The sequence below is a fragment of the Cottoperca gobio genome, chromosome 16 (assembly GCF_900634415.1).
Source record: "Cottoperca gobio chromosome 16, fCotGob3.1, whole genome shotgun sequence".
Taxonomy (NCBI): domain Eukaryota; kingdom Metazoa; phylum Chordata; class Actinopteri; order Perciformes; family Bovichtidae; genus Cottoperca; species Cottoperca gobio.
In genome coordinates, this window is record NC_041370.1 from 7518545 (window position 1) to 7540572 (window position 22028).

At 37.7% G+C, this 22028-nt stretch overlaps 1 protein-coding gene across 2 annotated transcripts in view; it reads right to left on the bottom strand.

Moving 5' to 3' along the window:
* The window catches only part of LOC115021767 (ras/Rap GTPase-activating protein SynGAP-like), a 63247-nt gene that overhangs the window by 9840 nt on the left and 31379 nt on the right, over positions 1-22028 (bottom strand). For both annotated transcript variants that reach the window (XM_029452412.1, XM_029452411.1), the window contains 4 exons: positions 12110-12201; positions 7153-7274; positions 2114-2267; positions 1676-1774 (listed from right to left, as the gene is read on the bottom strand). In XM_029452412.1, coding sequence (XP_029308272.1) covers positions 1676-1774; positions 2114-2267; positions 7153-7274; positions 12110-12201 — 467 coding nt within the window. The remainder of the gene's footprint in view (positions 1-1675; positions 1775-2113; positions 2268-7152; positions 7275-12109; positions 12202-22028) is intronic.

Here is a 22028-nt window from a genome sequence, read left to right on the forward strand (position 1 = left end):
AGACGAGGGACAAACAGTGGTGGGAATGTTTCTGTAGACAGCTACACTTCCTAATCATGATCGCAAAGCCCAAGCTATATTTGACTTCCCCCATGGGAGGAGAGAGTGCTGTGTTGATTGCAGACTGATGTTTCTGAGTCATTTCAATTGGGCTTAAATGCCATTGTTGTTAGCCCCCTGTTTGCTTCAGACTATTGAAGTCCTAATTTAGACAACTCAATATGTGAGCATCAGCTAGATCCACAGTTTTTAAGTTCTCCATTTGTATGCTCTTTGATAATCAGTGCCAACACAAGGCATACTTAATTCCAAACGTCTGAGTTTGAACGGGCTGGGCATCTGGTGGCTCTGTTTGCTAGTGCACATACAGTGCAGCAGCACCAGCGTGGGCTCGAGTCCTCCGCCTTGATATCATGTTACATCTTCCCTTGTTTCAGTGAGATGTTGATTTGACTACTAAAAAACTATTAAAACATGAAAACAGGTTGAAGTGGCTGCTCTCCTTTTGAAAACAAACAAACAATTGAAGCTCAAGGAGTGATTTAATCGACTCCAGGACGTTAAGAAGCGTAACGATAATCTTTGTCTCGGCAGTGAGTCTTATCTCTGACGATGCATCTGGTCTGAGATACACAGTGCATGTTGTTCAGGGGTAGGAGGGGGACGATTTTGGAGAGAGCCCCTGTGTGGAGTCCTTGGAGCTCCGTGACTCAGCCAGGACCCCCACGGCCTGAGCATCTGGACGAGGCATTCAGCTCGGGCAATGCTTCATCTCAGTCTGCTTTAATAACTCTTAGTCCCTGGTTGGTTGCCATCAAAGCTACATATCTCACATGCCAGTTATTTCGTTTTTTATTATAACAGTGAGGGGAGATATGGGACACTTTTACAAACTTTGGTAATCTGGCTGAAAATTAGCATATTGTTTTTTTGAGCCAATAATTTAATTTATTTTAAGCTGTGAGGATGGAAATACAGTCACTGCACCTTAAAGCTGCACTAGGAAAGCTTTGTTTTTTTTTAATGTGAAAATTCCCCATCAAATGTGCTTAAATCATACAGTAGAGCTGCATCCAATAAACTGCAATCTGTAATCAGATATGAACAAACTGACATTGGGCTTTATGCAAGAACATTTTCATATTCTCATCCTCAACCACTTTTATTTTTAGGTTTGTTTGTTCGAGTGTTCAAAGTCAGATTCACAAAAACTCTCATAAATCGCTACAGTGCCACAGTGGTTCTTGCACGAGTCCCACAGTGAGAAAAGGACCTGGACTCATCAGTATTCAATCTGTTTGCCTTGTGTCCCTTCAGTATCAAGTGTCACAGACATGCTGAGTTGGCAAACATGAGCCCGATGTGTGCAATTTACTGACATCACATTACCTGGTTTGTGGATATCAAAGTTCTTTCAAAAACAGCAATTTGGATCCTCCACCCTGCAACATCCCCTTGTGCAGCTTTAATATTTCTGCGAGGAGAAGCGACTAAATTGTTGAACATAGACACACACAGACACGAGGATGGAGTTCACACAGAGACATGAAGCGGTGCGCTCTCATTGAAAACAGACAACAACGGGAGACGGGGAGGAGAGAGAGAGACACACAGACAGAGGGATCATCCTTTTTTTTTTTTTCTTCCTCTACCGCATCCCTTTCTCTCCCCTCACCTTGTTGGGCTTGACAGCTCTCTGCAGGTTCTCGATCCATTTGTCTCTCTCTGCAGCTGAGCGACACGCAAAGCACTTGGTTCCCGATGCCGTAGTCACCTGAGGTTATAGCCAATGGTAAATTCAACAACCACAGCCATTAGTAACTATGGAGACTGCATCTAAAGCGCCAAAATAATGTCTTGTATTCACTCTGAACCTCTGTCATGCTCCACTAATGGAAACATGACGGAAAACAGACTAGGGCTGTTAATTAAGGGCTCAATTCAATGTCCTTGTGTATTTCATTCATCACATGTAAAAACACTTTCAATTCACAGTCTCCTTCACATCACTGTCACTTGTCAGGATTCTTTGGTGCTATTTACCGTTCTGTACACTGCACTTTGTGTGTGAGTGTGCTGTAGTTTTGTCCACACCGTGCAGCTCAGTTCTCACCTCAAAGCAGTACTCTTGTCCCAGGATGCTCGAGTGGACAGGTTTGATAACGGCGTCCTCGTCCAGAGCGAGGTCCAGCGCCTCGGCAGCGCTGCTGGGAGACAGCAAAGACTCATGGGAGTGGGACTCTTTGAAGCTCTGCATCAAACGGGTCCTGTGAGGAGTGATAGTTGTGGTTACATGTGGAGAGGGGGAGGCTCTTTTATTGAAGGCTGCATTACACTTCCCTTCTGTGAAACTGCCAGAAATGTATGTTTGTCAATATATAAAAAGTGTGTGATAATTCTAAACCATAGCATCTTTGCAGCCGTAAAAGGGCTGCAGAGTATGTTGAACTAATAAAGAGGCTATTAACACATCCTCAATATGTTGTGAATATCTAGGGCCAAGGAAAAGACACTAAGCCGATAACAGTGTCTGTTTGCAGTGTTGAATATCAACAAATTACACAACATATATTCCATATTTAATGTGGTGAACATGTCAACTATTCATACTGTTTTCTGCACATGGAAATCCAGGAATAAGCTCCTAGTACAAAAACAGCAATTAAACAGCAAGTGATTAATCAAAGCTACAATATTAAACTTGTATTGCTAAGAGGCAGAAGGAGAGAACGAGTAGACGCTGTACTTCAGGCGATGAAAAAGAATGAACTGTTGAAACTATCCATTGTAAATAATTGAACAGGCCTTAAAGTGGACGGACTGATCAGACTTCTAATAGCACGAGGTTCAGAGTAGAACATCCAGTAGATGGCATGGACAGCAAAGTGACTCTGACTCTGAAATGCTCATTATAACCTTGTTTGAAATATAAATAATTGCACGTATCATAGTCACACACACGATCAAAAGGATTTTTATTTCCCCCAATGTGTCACATTTTTGTCTATTTTACCAGTTTGATAAATTCATAAATGAAAGATGTCTGGCCGATAAAATGAAGCAGATATCTTAATTTTAATCTGTATTTATATTACCGTCTTTACAGATATATCCAGTATTTCCCCTCCAGGTAAAACATTTAAAAGATTCTTAATAATAATAACATTAATCCTGATTAACAACTTCCACTAAAGCTCATGCATCATGCTCACACTTTCTTCCACACAGAGACGCATGTAAAACCACAGAGTAGCTCAACAGACAGTCACGAAAATAGACGTATGAGGACACAGTGAGTCTAACCGGAGATTGAGAACGGATGGTCAGGTGTGGCGAAGCCCCACAGAGAAGAAAAGGGAGGATGGGAATGAGGAGAAAGGAAAGAAACAAAAGATACTGTATGTCCTCTGTGCTGCGTCCGACTCTCAGCTTCTTCCCTGTGCTCGCACTGCTTTTGTCTACATTCAATCATAACGTTCATCAACAGTGAACTGATTACATATAGGGGACCGGGGGGGGGGGGCGGGGATAAAAATAGACCCAAAGGAATGAGTCAGATTGAGGGGAATACAGAGGAGAAGAGAGAAAGAGAGAGTGGGGGAGGTCATGAGAGGATGCGAGAGCAGGGACGACTGGGAGAGGATCTGGAGAGAAGACCTCTCAGATGAAATCACTTTGATTATGTAAACAGTGGATCCTTTGGAGAGGATGAAAGTGAGAGTGGATTAAAGGAAAGAGAAGGGAAAGGAGGTGGAAAGAAGGAGTGAGAAGAGAGCGAGAGCGCTGGAGGTAAAAGAAGGTCCATGCAAGGTCTCAAGTGGGGAGCTGGAGTGCAGGAAGAGAGAGAGACACACACACACACACCTTGCAAATCGTATACAAGACGCCAGGACTGATGAACCTCAAATCTGAGGAAACCACCTAAGCACCACTGATGATAGACTAGAAACAAGGATTGAATTAGCAGATACGATACTTTAACTTTAGAGATATTGTTTTGTGCATCGCTGCAGTGAACTAGAGCGGAACATGTCTGACAGCCAACGTCACACAAAGAAATAGAGCTGAAACAAAGAGTCAATTAATCAATTAGTCCACTGGCAGAAAATTATTCTGCAACAATTTAGAAGCCATTTAATCAAGCAAACATGTCAAACATGGTGCTGCTTCCAGCTTTTCTAAAATGAGAGGATTTTATGCTTTTTTCTTTTTTTTTTGAAGACCTTGGATTTTTGGTCTGTAAATCCAACAAAGCGAGGCATTCGAAGACGTCATTTCTAACATTTCATGGATTAAACGATTCATGGATTAACACGAAAGATGATCAGCAGATGAATCGATCTAATGTTACAGTGCCTTGATGCTAATTGAAGGCTAAAAAAGGATCCAAATATATCTGACAAAAAAAAGAATCAGCAGAAATGTTGATAATTGATCATCATTTCAATAATTTATCGGAAATGTGCCGGTTGCAACATCTGAAATGTGAGGATTTGCTGTTTTCTTCTGTTTTATCTAATTGCAAAACAATTAATAGCTGTAGGGAAAAAAATGACTGGCAATTTCCACTATTTTGTGACATTTTATAGGCTAAACAATTACATTAATATATTAATTGAAAAAGAACACATTAGTTGACAATTAAAATATAGAGAAATTATACTTTGCAGGACAGAAAATGCTCTAAATTGCATTTAGGTCATCAGAGGACAACTCAGTCAGTAAGAGGCGAAGACATATAGAATATTTATGTGTTATGAGTTATATGACAGGGTGACCTACGGTATTGTAAGGGAAGGAAACTCTGAGACACACTGGGTGTTTGCATGAGCAATCAGTACAAAGCAATTCTTTTAAAAAGATGTGCAAAAACATATATCAGTCTTTTAGAGCCTGTTTGGGAGCTCAGAGGCTTGTTTATGGCTGCATATATTTCAGTCTATGTTGAAAAAAAAAGAGCATGTGTTCTCAGTGAACTCTCTCTGGATAAATAAAGATAAAAAAAGAGAATATTAATGATCAAAGCTGCAGATGTGTGCTGTCATGCCTGGCAGAAAACATCCAGAGTAAACCAGGAGCTGTGGATACGGCAACAACCTCGACTTCAACCTCAGCTCTTGACTTTTCCTCAGACCGGACGCTGATAATAGACATCCACAACCTTCCCAAATGAATAAATCATGTGGAAACGCACCTCGTCAGACACCTGGCTCAGGAAATGTTTTAGCGCTCTCCTGAGTGCACTGTTGCCCTGTGTTTAAATTATCAAGATGACCTTGTTCACATTGGAAGTTTGAGTTTGTCTTGGCTGTAGCTGTTCAGTGGGGGCTTATAGATAAACTGGATGGACACAATTAAAGCTTAAAACTATCAGTGGATTAATTCATTTGACGACAGACAGAAAAGTAATTGCCAATTATTTTGACAATCTATTATGTGATTTTTAAAGCAAAACATCAAACATTCTGTCGTTGTAGCGTCTCAATATTGATGAGTGACTGCTCTTCTTCATATTATGTGACCGTGAAAGTGAATATCTTTGGGTTTAGGACAGCACGTGTGCGCCCTCCATACCGAACCACTCTGAGGATATTTTCCCTTTCAAAATGATCCAAGTAACTCTTGTGCTGCTGTGCCTGATGAACGCCGGTGCTGCTACATCCATGTACATGATACAGAGGAGGTATAATTAAGCAAATCTCCCACTGACTCATTATGGTCTGTACATCCGCCATATGGCTGTCTGCTGGTTGCCATGGAGAGAGAGGGGATGTTTTTTCATCGCCCGGCAGAAAAACAGCGATGGTGCAGTGTTTTAATTGTGAGTGACTCAGAGAGTGTAAAATAAACAACAATAGACAGATATATGTATATATATATACTATATATATATATATCTGTCTATTGTTGTTTGACAGACAGACAGACAGACAGACAGACAGACAGATAGACAGACAGACAGACAGACAGACAGACAGACAGACAGATAGATAGATAGATAGATAGATAGATAGATAGATAGATAGATAGATAGATAGATAGATAGATAGATAGATAGATAGATAGATAGATAGATAGATAGATAGATAGATAGATAGATAGATAGATAGATAGATAAATATATAGATAGATAGATAGATAGATAGATAGATAGATAGATAGATAGATAGATAGATAGATAGATAGATAGATAGATAGATAGATAGATAGATAAATATTATAGATATATAGATAGATAGATAGATAGATAGATAGATAGATAGATAGATAGATAGATAAATATCTAGATAGATAGATAGATAGATAGATAGATAGATAGATAGATAGATAGATAGATAGATAGATAGATAGATAGATAGATAGATAGATAGATAGATAGATAGATTAAATATATAGATCGCTAGATAGATAGATAGCTAGATAGATAGATAGATAGATAGATAGATAGATAGATAAGATATTATAGATATATGATCGCTTAGATAGGATTTACATATATAGAATCGATAGATAGATAGATAGATAGATAGATAGCTCGATAGACTAGATAGATAGATAGAATAAATATATAGCTAGATAGATAGATAGATAAGAATAGATAGATAGATAGATAAGATAGATAGATAGATAGATAGATAGATAGATTAAATATCTAGATAGATAGATAGATAATATATAGATAGATAGATAGCTAGATAGATAGATAGATAGATTAGATAGATAGATTAGATAGATAGATAGATAGATAGATAGATAGATAACTACTAAGTTCCTGGAAAATAATCACATTTTCATGTTAAAAGTAACACACTTCTAAGTACTAACTTATTCACTGTATCCTAACACAACAATTCGGATTACACATTTCTGAGCAGCCCTCCCCTTCACACACCACTCTACACCATGTGTTGTGTCCCATCCAAACTTCCTGCTTGAATCAGAATGAGGCTGTATATAAGTAGATGGACAAGTAAATAATGTGTGATGCCATAGCATGTACACAAACAGGCTGGGAGAAAAAGACTCTAATTAGATTCAATACATAAATTCAACTGCACAGTGTTTTTTTTTCTTCAGATTAGCAGCCAATCACAGCCTGACACAGCAGATTAATCCACATATGGAATCAGTGTCACACGCTCACTCACTGACCTGTCTTGGTCGGCACTGCGGAAGCGGGGGAGGATCATGTGGCGGAAACTGCTGGTTCGGTCCAGTTTGGGCTGACTCTTAGCCCTCTTGATCGAGCCCTTCAACCTTCTGCTGAGGAAGCTCTGGAGCGGGTGGAGGAGGGGTAGACAAATGGAGGAGGGAAAGGGAGGATGTGCATGGCGCGAAGTTAAAGAGAAGAAGAAGAAGTGGTCCACGTGATTGGTGAAGAGAGACACAGGTGTGATTTAAGATAGAAAGATTGACAAAGTATGATCGTCAGATAAAGACGGATGATTCCCAGGGAGTCAGTGTGGTTTGTGTCGGATGTATTTAGGTAACACCAAAAACAATAAAGAGACACACAAATGAAACACATGATGCGTGACGGGGGAAAGCACAAGGTACATTTATTATCAACAAGATGAATACACCCACACACGTCCACTTGTCACAGGGAGCTGCAGTGTCGGAACAGATCCTGCGGTGGGCAGTGCTGAGCTATGCAGTCCAAAAAACATTATCTCTGCAGAACAAGTCAGTACATGATCAAACAACACAATCTGAGACACTGAAGCAGGAAATTGATCAATGATAAGAAAGAACACGACTTGGGGTTTGTCCCAATACTCACAATTGCGGTATTTTGCCAAGTGCCAACTTGTGTGACATTTATGTAGTAAACAATGTATTTTATTTAGTTTTCTTCTAAATTAAAATGGGCTTGCGTTCAATACAACAAAAGTAAGAGAAGTGGGCACAACCCGGAGGTCTGACTAAACTTGTTTTCAGGTATACCAGGGATGAGAGAGCCAGATCGCACCAGCAGCCAGGATATGCCTAAGCTGTTAGCCGTGTACTGTTCAGTCTGATTTTTGGCTCAAATTCAGTTTTCTCAAAGTGTTGAGGGCTGAGATGTATCAGCAGTTATTTGAGCTGTGTTTACAGTGTCAAAGCTTTCCATCTCTTGCTCTGATGGTCACTATTTGTCTGACTGCTGAGCTCCTAAAAAACTCCTGAGCCGGAAAGCGTTTTGTGTTACGATGACAGGCGAAAACCATGAGCTGTCATGTCACAGCTGCGGCGTAGCTGCATCTTAAACGCCTTTCAAAACAGCCGTTTTAATATATAATATAAAAGCTTTTTTTTTCTTCTGTTTTGATATATTTGAACTGAAACTTAGTTAATGTAAATGTCATTGTTTTTTTTAAATGTGGTGAAACAGCACCCGCTTTGGGAACCACTGATCTGGAGAGCCGTGCTGTACAAAGACACTTAACGTGATATTATTTTGATGGTTTCTATATGATAAAAGTTTTAAGGACGCAACTCATTTCTCAAAATCTTTGCTTAAAAAGGATATGATATTCAATATTTATTTTGACAATGTCAGATATGTGATATTATGTGACTGGCACAAGTAGACCGTGGTGAATTGTGGGATATATTTAGCTCTAAATAGTGTGCATCAAGTGTTGCGCAAGTGTCAATGTGTTGAAACTTTTCGGACACAGTACTTGGCGGTGTGTGAAGTGCTCAGGACCGCGAGTGTGTGTTGGGACAGACCCTTGGTACGCAGGACCATCCTGCCTACAACACATTGCCTGATTGGACTTGAACCATGATTTTAACCGTGACCAGTTCTACAGTTCACCAGTGTTGTGCAAACTGGTCCATTCAAAGGGGGACCAAGTGAAACAAGACATTTGTGTCAAATGTAAAAAATAAATGAAAAAAGGTAATTATTTGACAGCAAATGCGACAAAATTACAAATAATTAGGATGATTTCACTTGTTCCACTTGTTAAAATAAATACAATTTCACTAGTGTCATGATCAGTAATTAACATTTCAATAATTTGTCACTTCTTTAAAAATATCTTGTGACAAATGACAGTTTTTTTCAGCACACTAATGGCATTTTAAAACCTAAACAATGACTTTGTTATGTTTTTTTAGACCTCCAAAGCTGTTTTCATGCTCTAAACCTTGAACTGATGGCTGTGAAAGTAACTTTAGAGCTCAAAGCATACATGAAATACTTTCATTCTTATGTTCCACTGTGCCTTAAAGAAGCTCCATCTATTCATTTATTAGGTGAATCCTGAAGACTCGCAGTAATATCATTTATATACCTATAGCATAACAGCATTATTGAGTGGGAGAATGACTGGGGGGAAATGACACCTCATCATCTGGCATGAGTCAAATGGCTTTGAAGCCTGTCCTCAGGAAATGACTAAAGACTTGGCTCCATCTGCTGGTTCCAAGCTAATAGCCTGCATGACTAAATCTGATTTGATTAGCCGCTCCGTCTGACACTTTAAGTCTCAAAGAGTAAAAGTATTCAATACAGAGCGAGAGAGAGAGAGAGAGAGAGAGAGAGAGAGAGAGAGAGAGAGAGAGAGAGAGAGAGAGAGAGAGAGAGAGAGAGAGAGAGAGAGAGAGAGAGACCTGAATCACAATAAACCACAATAAAGGGAAGTGATTCTGAGAGGTGGGGACTTCATCTTCAGTGGCTACGTTTGCATGCACCAAGTCACTCTGATTAATTTCAGGTTAAAGGAGAATATTGGGGTCATTTACTGTTTCAGCCCATTTGCTCCTGTCTTCTTTTAATAGCCGGGATGGGATGCAACAAATTACATGTACTCTGGCACTTTATGTCTGACTGCACTACATTTATTTCATGTAATAATATGCAGATGAATTGATAATGGAAATCCAGCCATATAACACAGTGTATAATTGTGTATTGCAATTTCCCTGCATTATGAGCACTTTTACTTTTGAAGTGCTATTTGCCAATAATATGCTCCTAACATACTTTTTATTTAAGTTAAATTTTCTATCAAGGACTTTCACTTGTAATGGAGTATTTTTAGGATCAAATGAGACTCTCGCAAGGCAATTAACACCACAGCTTAAATGAAAGCATGCAACATTATTGCCTGCAGTCTTGATCTGCACTGATAAATATTTGTGGCTATTTTTAGGGAGGTGCATGGTAAGTCCAGCTGCCCACAGGCGCGTATACGCAGGTACCGCTACAACTCTGTGTCACATTTACAGAAAGCTAAATGTAGTATAATCACAAAGGCTGTCTTTGAATGTTGAAAAGTGTTTACACTGTGACACTTCAGACTGGCTCATCCAATCAGAGAACCTGAAATATTAATATGAAAACACTCATCTCAGCCTCTCTGAAATAATAATAAAAAACTTTGCTAAAGTCAAACTGTGGCTGCACGTTAACTCTAATGGTTTTTCTGGCTCCTGTAATTTTCAAGTCTGTGGAAGCAGTGTTTCATACGTCAACAGTGAATGGGCAGCAAATAGTTTCCTGCAAAAAGGGAGAAAAACAAGTCCTGCTATTTCCAGCTAAAGTGCAAACACCAGCAGAAATGATAAAAAGGAGATGGGCAACATAGACCAGTGGCACAAAGTTAATAAGACACCAATCTATCCGTTAAGCCCTTTTATGTGCACGTTTGATATCTTGTGATTGAATTTCTGTTGCCATGAATAAAAGAATAAACAGATTATTTCTGTCCACAGAGAGAATGTGTTTCACTGTCAGCTCCTCTCTCCCTCTTTCACTCAAGTTGTCTCCACTATAAAAAAGAGACATGATGATCCCAGGAGTAACAGTGGCTGTACCCTTATTGTCAAATATTACTCCTCTTGTGTTGACATTTAAAGAGTGTTTTGTGCGTTTTAACCGATCAAATCACAGTTAATTATTTGTTTTTCTGCCATTCCAGGTTTCATTTTCTGATAAAAAGATGAAACTCTATTAGCAAACTTAATAAGTCTGCTTTTCCTTTAGTTTCTTACTTACATTACATATTAATGACCATAATATAATGATACTAATACAAATTATTTTATATGTACTGTATAGAATTTATATAGCACTTTTCAAAACACAGTTACAAAGTGCTTTAGAGTAAAACAGAAACACCATAAATTGTAAAAAAAAAAAAATCACGGAAAGCAGTTTCTTAAAAGTGGGTTTTTAGCATAATAACAGGCTATAATAGGCAACATTATTCATTTTGGCCTTTATTAATATTTTTTGTTTCTTTTTCCCCCTCGTTTGCTTCGGTCTAATTGAATTTGAGAGGTTTTTGTGTTGGGGAGGGTCCTCCTCTGTGCATATTAATGAAGCTCTATTATTTCATGTCCGCAGAGGGGATGTTTTAATGCAGACTTTTTAAATCACTTAAAACTGCCACACAATTATGACAAACACTAATGCAGATTATCAACCCTGTTTCAAGAGTCTGCTAATTGATTTTCGTATCATTGGGAAATGAATGGAGACCACCGGCTGCTTAAGAATGGTAGAAACAATATTTTACAGCATGTATTTGAACATTTTCAATTTGCACTTAAGGAGCAACTAAAACTAGCAAACACACAGGTATGGCCCTTTGAGGTATACCGTTCCAAAAAGTCTGTGAATATGAGTAAACACAGAGATCACACCTGAGATATTTCCATGTTTCCATGCTACAGGCTTGATACATGCTGTAGCCAGTGTCTCTGCTTCAGCCACGTTTGTGTCACATACCTCAACAGGGGGCAGTGGTGCAATAAATGTTCTTCCTGCCACCGGACTCGAACTGGCAGCCCTCCAGTCTCCGCCCCAGTACAAGAAGGGGGAGTTAGAGGAGAAGGGGTCAGGCGAGTGGGGCAGGGTGAAGGATAGGGAGGGAGAGAGGGAGAGAGGCAGCGAGCGGGGCGTGCCAGGCCCTTTCTTGGAGCCCTTTTTCCGCTGCTGCTGGCACAAGGCATGTGAGGGGGAGACAGCCAGGGAGAGGGGGAAAGGGTAAGGCGGGGTGCCGCTGGCCAGGCGGCCACAGGTGTGTGGTGGGCCCAGGGTGGGAGGTGGGAAGGGGGACAGAGAGAGGTTTGGAGGAAGCGAGCGGGGACGGGAACAGGGGGGGTTACTCACGGATTGTCGGAAGGGTTGAATTGGGGCAGTGGGAGGGACCTCCATGCTGGGCTGCTTCCCAGTGGCTATGCTCTTCCGCCGGGTGCGATGGTCTAAGAGACAGATAAAGAGAAACGATCGACAGGTAAGACTCTCATAAATATCAGGGGAAAGGAAACATCCAAAGGTGAAATTAGGACAGAACAAATATTACAGTGCCGAGACACAGGTAGAGCGAGACGATGTGGGGAGAGAAAGACCGGCCATTGTGGCAATAAACAGCAACGGGAGAGCTGTTATTGACAGTCTGCCCGAAGGAATGAAAGAAAGAATATGAGAAACAGATAGAGGTCAAAGGTGAGCGTGGCAGAAATAAAACCATCCTGGGTCACACCCGTCCACCAGCACTGCTGCTGCTTGTACTGCTACACACACATAAACTAAAATACACTTTCATCTGTGTGGAAGGGAGGAGGTTGAAGAAGTGGGCGAGAGACTATGGGAGAGATAGATTTTCTGTCTGGATGTCAGATGAGGCGAATGTTAACAGCTTGCATGTTGAGGCGAGGGGAGAGGGGAGGGACCGGGAGACGCACGGACAGAGAGGAGCACGCATTAAACAAACAAAGCACTTATTGACTTCCGTCAGCGAGTCGGTGCCTAATGCACTGAATTGGTCAGTAAGGGAATAAACTCCTGTCGTACGCTTGATGGATGACGGAGAGAGTGTGAATGTACAGTTAGAGAACACAGGAAACAAAACACAGGAGGACCGGCTGAACTGTTCGCCCACCGCAACGGCAACAAATGTGAGTGAATGTTAAATGCACACATATATTGCAGGTATCGCCTGCAGGCATCATCTGTTTTTGGCCATGTCTTCCACTCCCCCCGCCCCCCGTCCCTGATGTCCTTTGACCAAATGTTGAAAAATTCAATAAAATGTCAGGACTGCAGGTCTGTGTCACTGTCCTCAAGGGAAATTCCTGTACAGGCACTCTATGATGAAAGTGACTTTTGAGACAGCAAGTAGAAAGAAATGACCAGAAATGGCACTCATGTTTCACAGAATAGAATTACAAATCTCGCTGTGTGTCTATGAATCAATTAATGGTTTGGCAACTAAATACATCTCTGACTTGCTTGTAAAATATGAAATTGTTCTACACGTGTGAAGCAAATTAGCAAAGGATCTAACGCGGCTTAAATCCCAAATTATTCTCTACTGTCTTTAAAGTTTTATTTTTTTACTTTCTATACGTGCATACCTCTATTAGATATTTTCCTCTTAAGAAATTCTTATAATTGTTTTTATGTGTAATTTTACATACGTATATATTTAAATATTGTTGTAAACACTGTCATTTGTCTTTAATTCTTAAGTTTTGGGGTCTTTGTAAGCGGAGAATTCTTTAAACGCTTTACTTTTCTTCATTTTCTATAAAGATATATAATCGTCTGGTAACCATGGTTGTCTGTAAAAAACCTAATAATGATTCTGACCTGCTGTTGGAGCTAGCTGTCGGACACTAAAGTCATCCTCTGGGGATCATAAATGTCTGCACAAAAATTAATGGCCAACCATCCAATATCGCATAATAGTAATTGTTGTCTGATATTCCAGACGGACTGACATTGCCATCCCTTGAGCCATGCAGCGAGAAAAGGAGTACAAAAAACGATTAGACGAGAATATGTAAAGTTATGAGAAGTCAACAGCATGTTGCACATTTCCACCAGATGAAGACGCAACAATCCCTTGTCTAATAAAGCCCGGGTGACCATTATTCATGATAATCATTTTTATTGTCTCTAAACAGCAGGATAATATCTGTTCTTTCCCCGTTATATATTCATGTCTTCCTTTCCTTTTTTCTCCGCATGTCCCGATCAAAGAAAAATCTACAGCATGATAACCCTCATTTAAAATACAAGTTGGTTACATTTGCGTGTTTGTTCTTAATTCTTGTCTATTTTTTCCAGCATTGCAGCTCATGCTGTCTATCTCTGCTCTTTCCTGTGCTCTCTCCCTCTCTCAGCCTATTCTGTCACACAGTCACACTTATACTCACACACACACAAACACACACACACACACACACACACACACACACACACACACACACACACACACACACACACACACACACCTCTTCTCTCCCACGCAGCTATTTTACATAATTCAAATAGTGCATTTATGCCTCTACCTCTCTTCAGCCCCTGATCTCTCTCTCTCTCTCTCTCTCTCTCTCTCTCTCGCTCTCTCTCTCTCTCGCTCTCTCTTTCGCTCTCTCGCTCTCTCTCTCATATTCCTTCTCCTCCTTGCACCCTCTCCTCTTTTCATACCGTGCTCTCGTCCTCCCCCCCCCTTCAGATATATCTGGCATCTCGAGCCCTCCATTTTCTCCAAACTACCTTCATCTGTATTTCTCTTTTTATCCTCGTCGCCCCTCTCCTTTCACTCTTTCATTTACCTGTTCAAATGGCAATCTTTTCGCAGCAAGCCTGCCTTTCTGCAATCCTAACATTTTTTCCCAAACCCACGCAACGAGGCAAAACGATGACCAGGAAGGTGTTTGTCACCCAGCTATGCCAGCGTCTGTTTGCCCAAATCCACAGCTTCGAAAATACCAAATCAAAGTCTGTAGGCCGACTGGTGGAGGAGTCTTCTAAATGAAATCTGACAGGAGAGGGGGGAAAACTCAACATCTAGCTCCTTTAAAAAGGTGTCAAACGCGCCTTTAACAATTAATAACAATTTTATTAAAATAACGTTTTAATCACCTCCAAATTGCGTTTTGTGATAGGGTTACATAATGGCAAACGTTTTCCATTGAACATTTTAAACCCAGGCTTACAAGAAGATTACACAGCACCTGGTACAGTTTGAAGAACACTCAGTTACTGATTGACTAAATTGTTCCAGGAATGTATCTATCTATCTTACAAAGGCTGCCATCTCTCGCTCGCGGTAGTTCTCCCATTTTCTAAGGTGTTTGTTGCTCTGCAAGAAGTGTTGATTAACTGCAATTATCATGGGTGCTGACCTGTACGGTTATAGTGAAGGGTATGGCAGCATTATGCATCCTAACTGCAGCCATCGCAATTAAAAGGCCACACAACAGTGATATCAAGATTAACTTCAGAATATATTGTTTCCCAAACTAATTTGTTTCTCCAGGAGGAGCAGATTGTGCCAAGCAGAGAATGGTACTTTAAGACTCAACTGTAATCAGTCTTATGGTGGAAAAAACAATAAAGGTTTGGGAGAAAACTGAGATAAGAAAAACAAAAAGAACAAAGAATTCATTAAAATGATTAAATAAAAACTAAATAAACACTTCCTTTTGGTGCCAATTTGAAGTCATACGCATCAGAGAGAGCAGGTGTTTTATTACACTCTCCAATGGAGGGTTTTATTGAGGTCAGGATTTCAGTTGGAAATCAACCAATTCTTTGTCTGCTTCAAGTAGTTGCAGCTGTTGGTGTTTGCCCCAAACTGTTTTAAAGTTCACGTGTTACGTTAGGACTACCCGCTGATGGATTCAGAGTTCACATGTAAGTTGTGTTAGCAGTTCGGAGAGGAGTGGCTGCTCTGCGGGTTCGCTGGTCTCGGCTGTGCAAAGTAAAATCTCTCAGAATCATAGTAAAACATCAGTAATAATGTTACGTTTTTAGAAAAAGCTGGAGCACATGACACAATATTCAGCCTAAACTGCCAACTCAGAGTCAACTTTGAGTGATATACAGGCTGTCATGCGGTGAGAAATGGAGGGATACATTATTTTCATGGCAGTATGGCAAACCAAAGGTACAGTATGTTGTTAAATTATCAAGTGACCCATAACCAGCAAAACAAAACTCTATCATGATTACTATTCACAAGTGATAAACTCTCTGACTAAGCGTTATGTTGATACAGAGCCACTTTGTGTTCACATTATATTTGTATTCAGAAATTGCTTCCCCTGCGCCATGTAAGCATTTACCTTCTTAATCTCCAAAGAGACTCTGAAGCAGTGTTGGGATATAAACACAGTTTGACCTCCAAGCCGTTATATTTCTAGACTTTCCCAGAGAGAACATTGTCTGCTTTCCTTCAGATTCATCTGTATTTATCCACACATGTGGTGGAGATCTGGATGGGGCATACTGATCCTTTCTCTTACCACAGAGGGCAGACTACTGTTGATTTACAACAGTACAGTAAAACACAATGTCTTGCCAGGAGCACTGTGCAGGGGTAGCAGGGTTAAATGCTCCCTCATGCATTTAACCTTTCTGCATTAATACCATTATTTGCATGGTAGCGCAGACATGCAACAAAGACATGCATTTTGAAGTATATTATTCGTTCATTTATTTATTGCTTGATTTATTAGGGAAAGTGCACATTATTAAATATTGTAAGCAATGAGCCATATTAAGCCAAAAGGCCATTCATCTTTAGTCCCTGGACAAATGAAACATAGTAGTCACACTAAGAAAGAATATAATGTAAAAGATAAAGCAGTTATTGAAATAGTTTGAATGCAGGCAGAGCAATAATAAAAGGAGATTAATGTTATCTTACATATACATAATATTACTTATTAAGGTATGATCATTTTTAAAACTCTTAAATGATCTATTTGTCTGTATATGCAGTTCATGCTAAATCTCTAAACCATAAAGGATTGATCCGCTGATGAAGACCGTGAGATATGGTTGAAAGCTCCGGAAAAAGCTTGTAAGTGGAGCTTTTGCTTTGTTCAAATAAAGGGTTAGTTTTAGAGTTTGTCAAGCTGATCTGATATGTGTCTGAGAGAGGGTGTGAACAACATTTGATTGATCAAAACATCATCCAATAACCTCTGCTCTTAAACTCATAAACTATTAGTTTACACTTTTGATTGTTTTCCCACTGCATTTCGACAAACTCTTTTTTAGTGTTAAATCCTCTCTGATGGTTACACCTGCTGACATTTTCTCTTCTTTTATACTTCAGTAAGACAAATGGCTTCAATTACGACGTCATCTTTAAAGGTTTTGCTGCAGGTTACATCCAACAAAGGCCAATAAATTACCTCCTTTTTATTTTAAATAATTTTGTCACTTTTCACCCTCATATGATGGTTAGAAATAGACGAGACAGACACTTCTTACAAGATTTGAATCAAGGATAAAGCACTTACACGGGTTTGGATAGCACCTATATTTTTTATCATGCACCTGGATTTACTCCACATGCTGCATTATCTATCATCTGTTAAGAGTAGATGCCGAGAGCAGGTTTCTCAATTTGTGAAATGGTTCTCTTCAACTTGAGTACAGACCGAAATGCACCGTACAAACATAATATCTGCACCTTTTTTTACACTTAACATGCAGTGGAGAAATGTGGCGCAAAGACTCATTCAGAATCTGTGTGTGAATCATCTGATCCCCAGTCTTTATGGAAATTGAAGGATGTGAGATGGGAGGGGAGTATTGAGCAGTGTGACAAATTAAAACCGAAAGAAATTGCACGGTTATTGTCTTTTAGCAACACCTGCATTCTCACTTTAATGGCGTATTACAGTGTAACAAAAGCCTCAGTCTGGAACGAAAAAAGTCGGAATAGGTCCATTTCAATCTATTTCTCACTCACTCTCATTTCTAAAACCCAACCAAGGCTCTGTGTTTCGTTGCCATGGCAACAGTTTTTTAAGTACCTCACATTTTAGTTTCAAACATGCCATACAACAAGGATAAAGAAGACGCTTGTGTGGAGACATCTGCTTTGATACCTATTTTAAAATGCAATTATGAAAGTATTGTTTGGAGATGATGTAAAAGACTTGAAACATGCAGCCTGGCTGAGATATCATCGTGTCACATGAGGTTGGGATTCAGTCTGGCTGGGGTCATGTGGCCGGTAGACATGCTTGTCTCTTTAATTTAGCACCGTAATAAATCATCCATGTGCTGAAATAACCAGTTTCTCATTCTCACTACCAACGTGTTGAAATGTTGGAAAAGGCGGCCAGGTGCATGTGGATTAAGAATTTAATCCAGGATGAAACAGGGGAGGGAAGTGTCTCACCAAATTGTGTGTAATAAACCACACTGGTCAGATCACTGTAATCACAAGTGAGACTTAATTTCCACCTGGTTTTAACATGTGGCTGTAGTGTACTGTATTTATTGTGTAGTGTACTGTATTTATCATATAGTGTACTGTATTTATTGTATAGTGTACTGTATTTACCGTATAGTGTACTGTATTTATTATGTAGTGTACTGTATTTATTATGTAGTGTACTGTATTTATTATGTAGTGTACTGTATTTACCGTATAGTGTACTGTATTTACCGTATAGTGTACTGTATTTATTGTATAGTGTACTGTATTTATTGTGTAGTGTAGTGTATTTATTGTATAGTGTACTGTATTTACCGTATAGTGTACTGTATTTATTGTATAGTGTACTTTATTTACCGTATAGTGTACTGTATTTATTGTGTAGTGTACTGTATTTACCGTATAGTGTACTGTATTTATTGTACTGTATTTATTGTGTAGTGTATTTACCGTATAGTGTACTGTATTTATCGTATAGTGTACTGTATTTACCGTATAGTGTACTGTATTTATTGTGTAGTGTATTTACCGTATAGTGTACTGTATTTATTGTGTAGTGTACTGTATTTATTGTGTAGTGTATTTACCGTATAGTGTACTGTATTTATTGTATAGTGTACTGTATTTATTGTACAGTGTACTGTATTTATTGTACAGTGTACTGTATTTATTGTATAGTGTACTGTATTTATTGTATAGTGTACTGTATTTATTGAATAGTGTACTGTATTTATTGTGCAGTGTACTGTATTTATTGTACAGTGTACTGTATTTATTGTACAGTGTACTGTATTTATTGTATAGTGTACTGTATTTATTGTACAATGTACTGTATTTATTGTGTAGTGTACTGTATTTATTGTACAGTGTACTGTATTTATTGTATAGTGTACTGTATTTATTGTACAGTGTACTGTATTTATTGTGTAGTGTACTGTATTTATTGTGCAGTGTACTGTATTTATTGTACAGTGTACTGTATTTATTGTACAGTGTACTGTATTTATTGTGTAGTGTACTGTATTTATTGTACAGTGTACTGTATTTATTGTGTAGTGTACTGTATTTATTGTATAGTGTACTGTATTTATTGAATAGTGTACTGTATTTATTGTATAGTGTACTGTATTTATTGTACAGTGTACTGTATTTATTGTATAGTGTACTGTATTTATTGTATAGTGTACTGTATTTATTGAATAGTGTACTGTATTTATTGTGTAGTGTACTGTATTTATTGTACAGTGTACTGTATTTATTGTATAGTGTACTGTATTTACTGTATAGTGTACTGTATTTATTGTGTAGTGTACTGTATTTATTGTATAGTGTACTGTATTTATTGTACAATGTACTGTATTTATTGTATAGTGTACTGTATTTATTGTACAATGTACTGTATTTATTGTATAGTGTACTGTATTTATTGTGTAGTGTACTGTATTTATTGTACAATGTACTGTATTTATTGTGTAGTGTACTGTATTTATCATGTAGTGTACTGTATTTATTGTGTAGTGTACTGTATTTATTGTATAGTGTACTGTATTTATTGTACAGTGTACTGTATTTATTGTATAGTGTACTGTATTTATTGTGTAGTGTACTGTATTTATTGTACAATGTACTGTATTTATTGTATAGTGTACTGTATTTATTGTACAGTGTACTGTATTTATTGTGTAGTGTACTGTATTTATTGTGTAGTGTACTGTATTTATTATATAGTGTACTGTATTTATTGTACAGTGTACTGTATTTATTGTATAGTGTGCTGTATTTACCGTATAGTGTACTGTATTTATTATATAGTGTACTGTATTTATTGTGTAGTGTACTGTATTTATTGTACAGTGTACTGTATTTATTGTATAGTGTACTGTATTTATTGTACAGTGTACTGTATTTATTGTGTAGTGTACTGTATTTATTGTGCAGTGTACTGTATTTATTGTACAGTGTACTGTATTTATTGTACAGTGTTCTGTATTTATTGTGTAGTGTACTGTATTTATTGTACAGTGTACTGTATTTATTGTGTAGTGTACTGTATTTATTGTATAGTGTACTGTATTTATTGAATAGTGTACTGTATTTATTGTATAGTGTACTGTATTTATTGTACAGTGTACTGTATTTATTGTATAGTGTACTGTATTTATTGTATAGTGTACTGTATTTATTGTGTAGTGTACTGTATTTATTGTATAGTGTACTGTATTTACTGTATAGTGTACTGTATTTATTGTGTAGTGTACTGTATTTATTGTATAGTGTACTGTATTTATTGTACAATGTACTGTATTTATTGTATAGTGTACTGTATTTATTGTACAATGTACTGTATTTATTGTATAGTGTACTGTATTTATTGTGTAGTGTACTGTATTTATTGTACAATGTACTGTATTTATTGTATAGTGTACTGTATTTATTGTATAGTGTACTGTATTTATTGTACAGTGTACTGTATTTATTGTATAGTGTGCTGTATTTACCGTATAGTGTACTGTATTTATTATATAGTGTACTGTATTTATCATATAGTGTACTGTATTTATTATATAGTGTACTGTATTTATCATACAGTGTACTGTATTTATCATATAGTGTACTGTATTTGTTGTGTAGTGTGCTGTATTTACCGTATAGTGTACTGTATTTATTATATAGTGTACTGTATTTATTATATAGTGTACTGTATTTATTGTGTAGTGTACTGTATTTATTGTATAGTGTACTGTATTTATTGTACAATGTACTGTATTTATTGTATAGTGTACTGTATTTATTGTACAGTGTACAGTGTACTGTATTTATTGTGTAGTGTACTGTATTTATTGTACAGTGTACTGTATTTATTGTATAGTGTGCTGTATTTACCGTATAGTGTACTGTATTTATTATATAGTGTACTGTATTTATCATATAGTGTACTGTATTTATTATATAGTGTACTGTATTTATCATACAGTGTACTGTATTTATCATATAGTGTACTGTATTTGTTGTGTAGTGTGCTGTATTTACCGTATAGTGTACTGTATTTATTATATAGTGTACTGTATTTATCATATAGTGTACTGTATTTGTTGTGTAGTGTGCTGTATTTACCGTATAGTGTACTGTATTTATTATATAGTGTACTGTATTTATTATATAGTGTACTGTATTTATCATATAGTGTACTGTATTTATTGTACAGTGTACTGTATTTATTGTACAGTGTACTGTATTTATTGTACAGTGTACTGTATTTACTGTATAGTGTACTGTATTTATTGAATAGTGTACTGTATTTATTGTTTGACACTCACTACTCACCCACTACATACTGCCTTGAAAAATTCTCACAATGGAACAAAGAAAGGTAGTGTTCGTGGTGTGTTCACCTCTGATGACAATCCCACAATGCAATGCGCCCATTTTATAGATGTGAAAATTACTGTTGTACGACGCGAGAAATTTCTATTTACGGCTCACTACAGAGAAAACTATTGAGTGTGTGTATTGAACCAGGGAGTAACTTCAGACACAGCTAATCATGAACATGAGCCTTTGCATTTACATATTATTAGGGCTTCTTATTCTTGATTCTGGACACAAATTACATTATTATTATTATTATTATTATTATTATTATTATTATTATTATTATTATTATTATTATTATTGTTATTATTATTATTATTATTATTATTATTATTATTATTATTCAGATTCAGAATATTTTATTTATCCCTGGGAGAAAGTAGATTTTTTCACAATTTCTCCATTTTAGATTAAAGTACAATAAAATAAAAATAAAATATATTTTTTGTAAAAATGTGCACATTG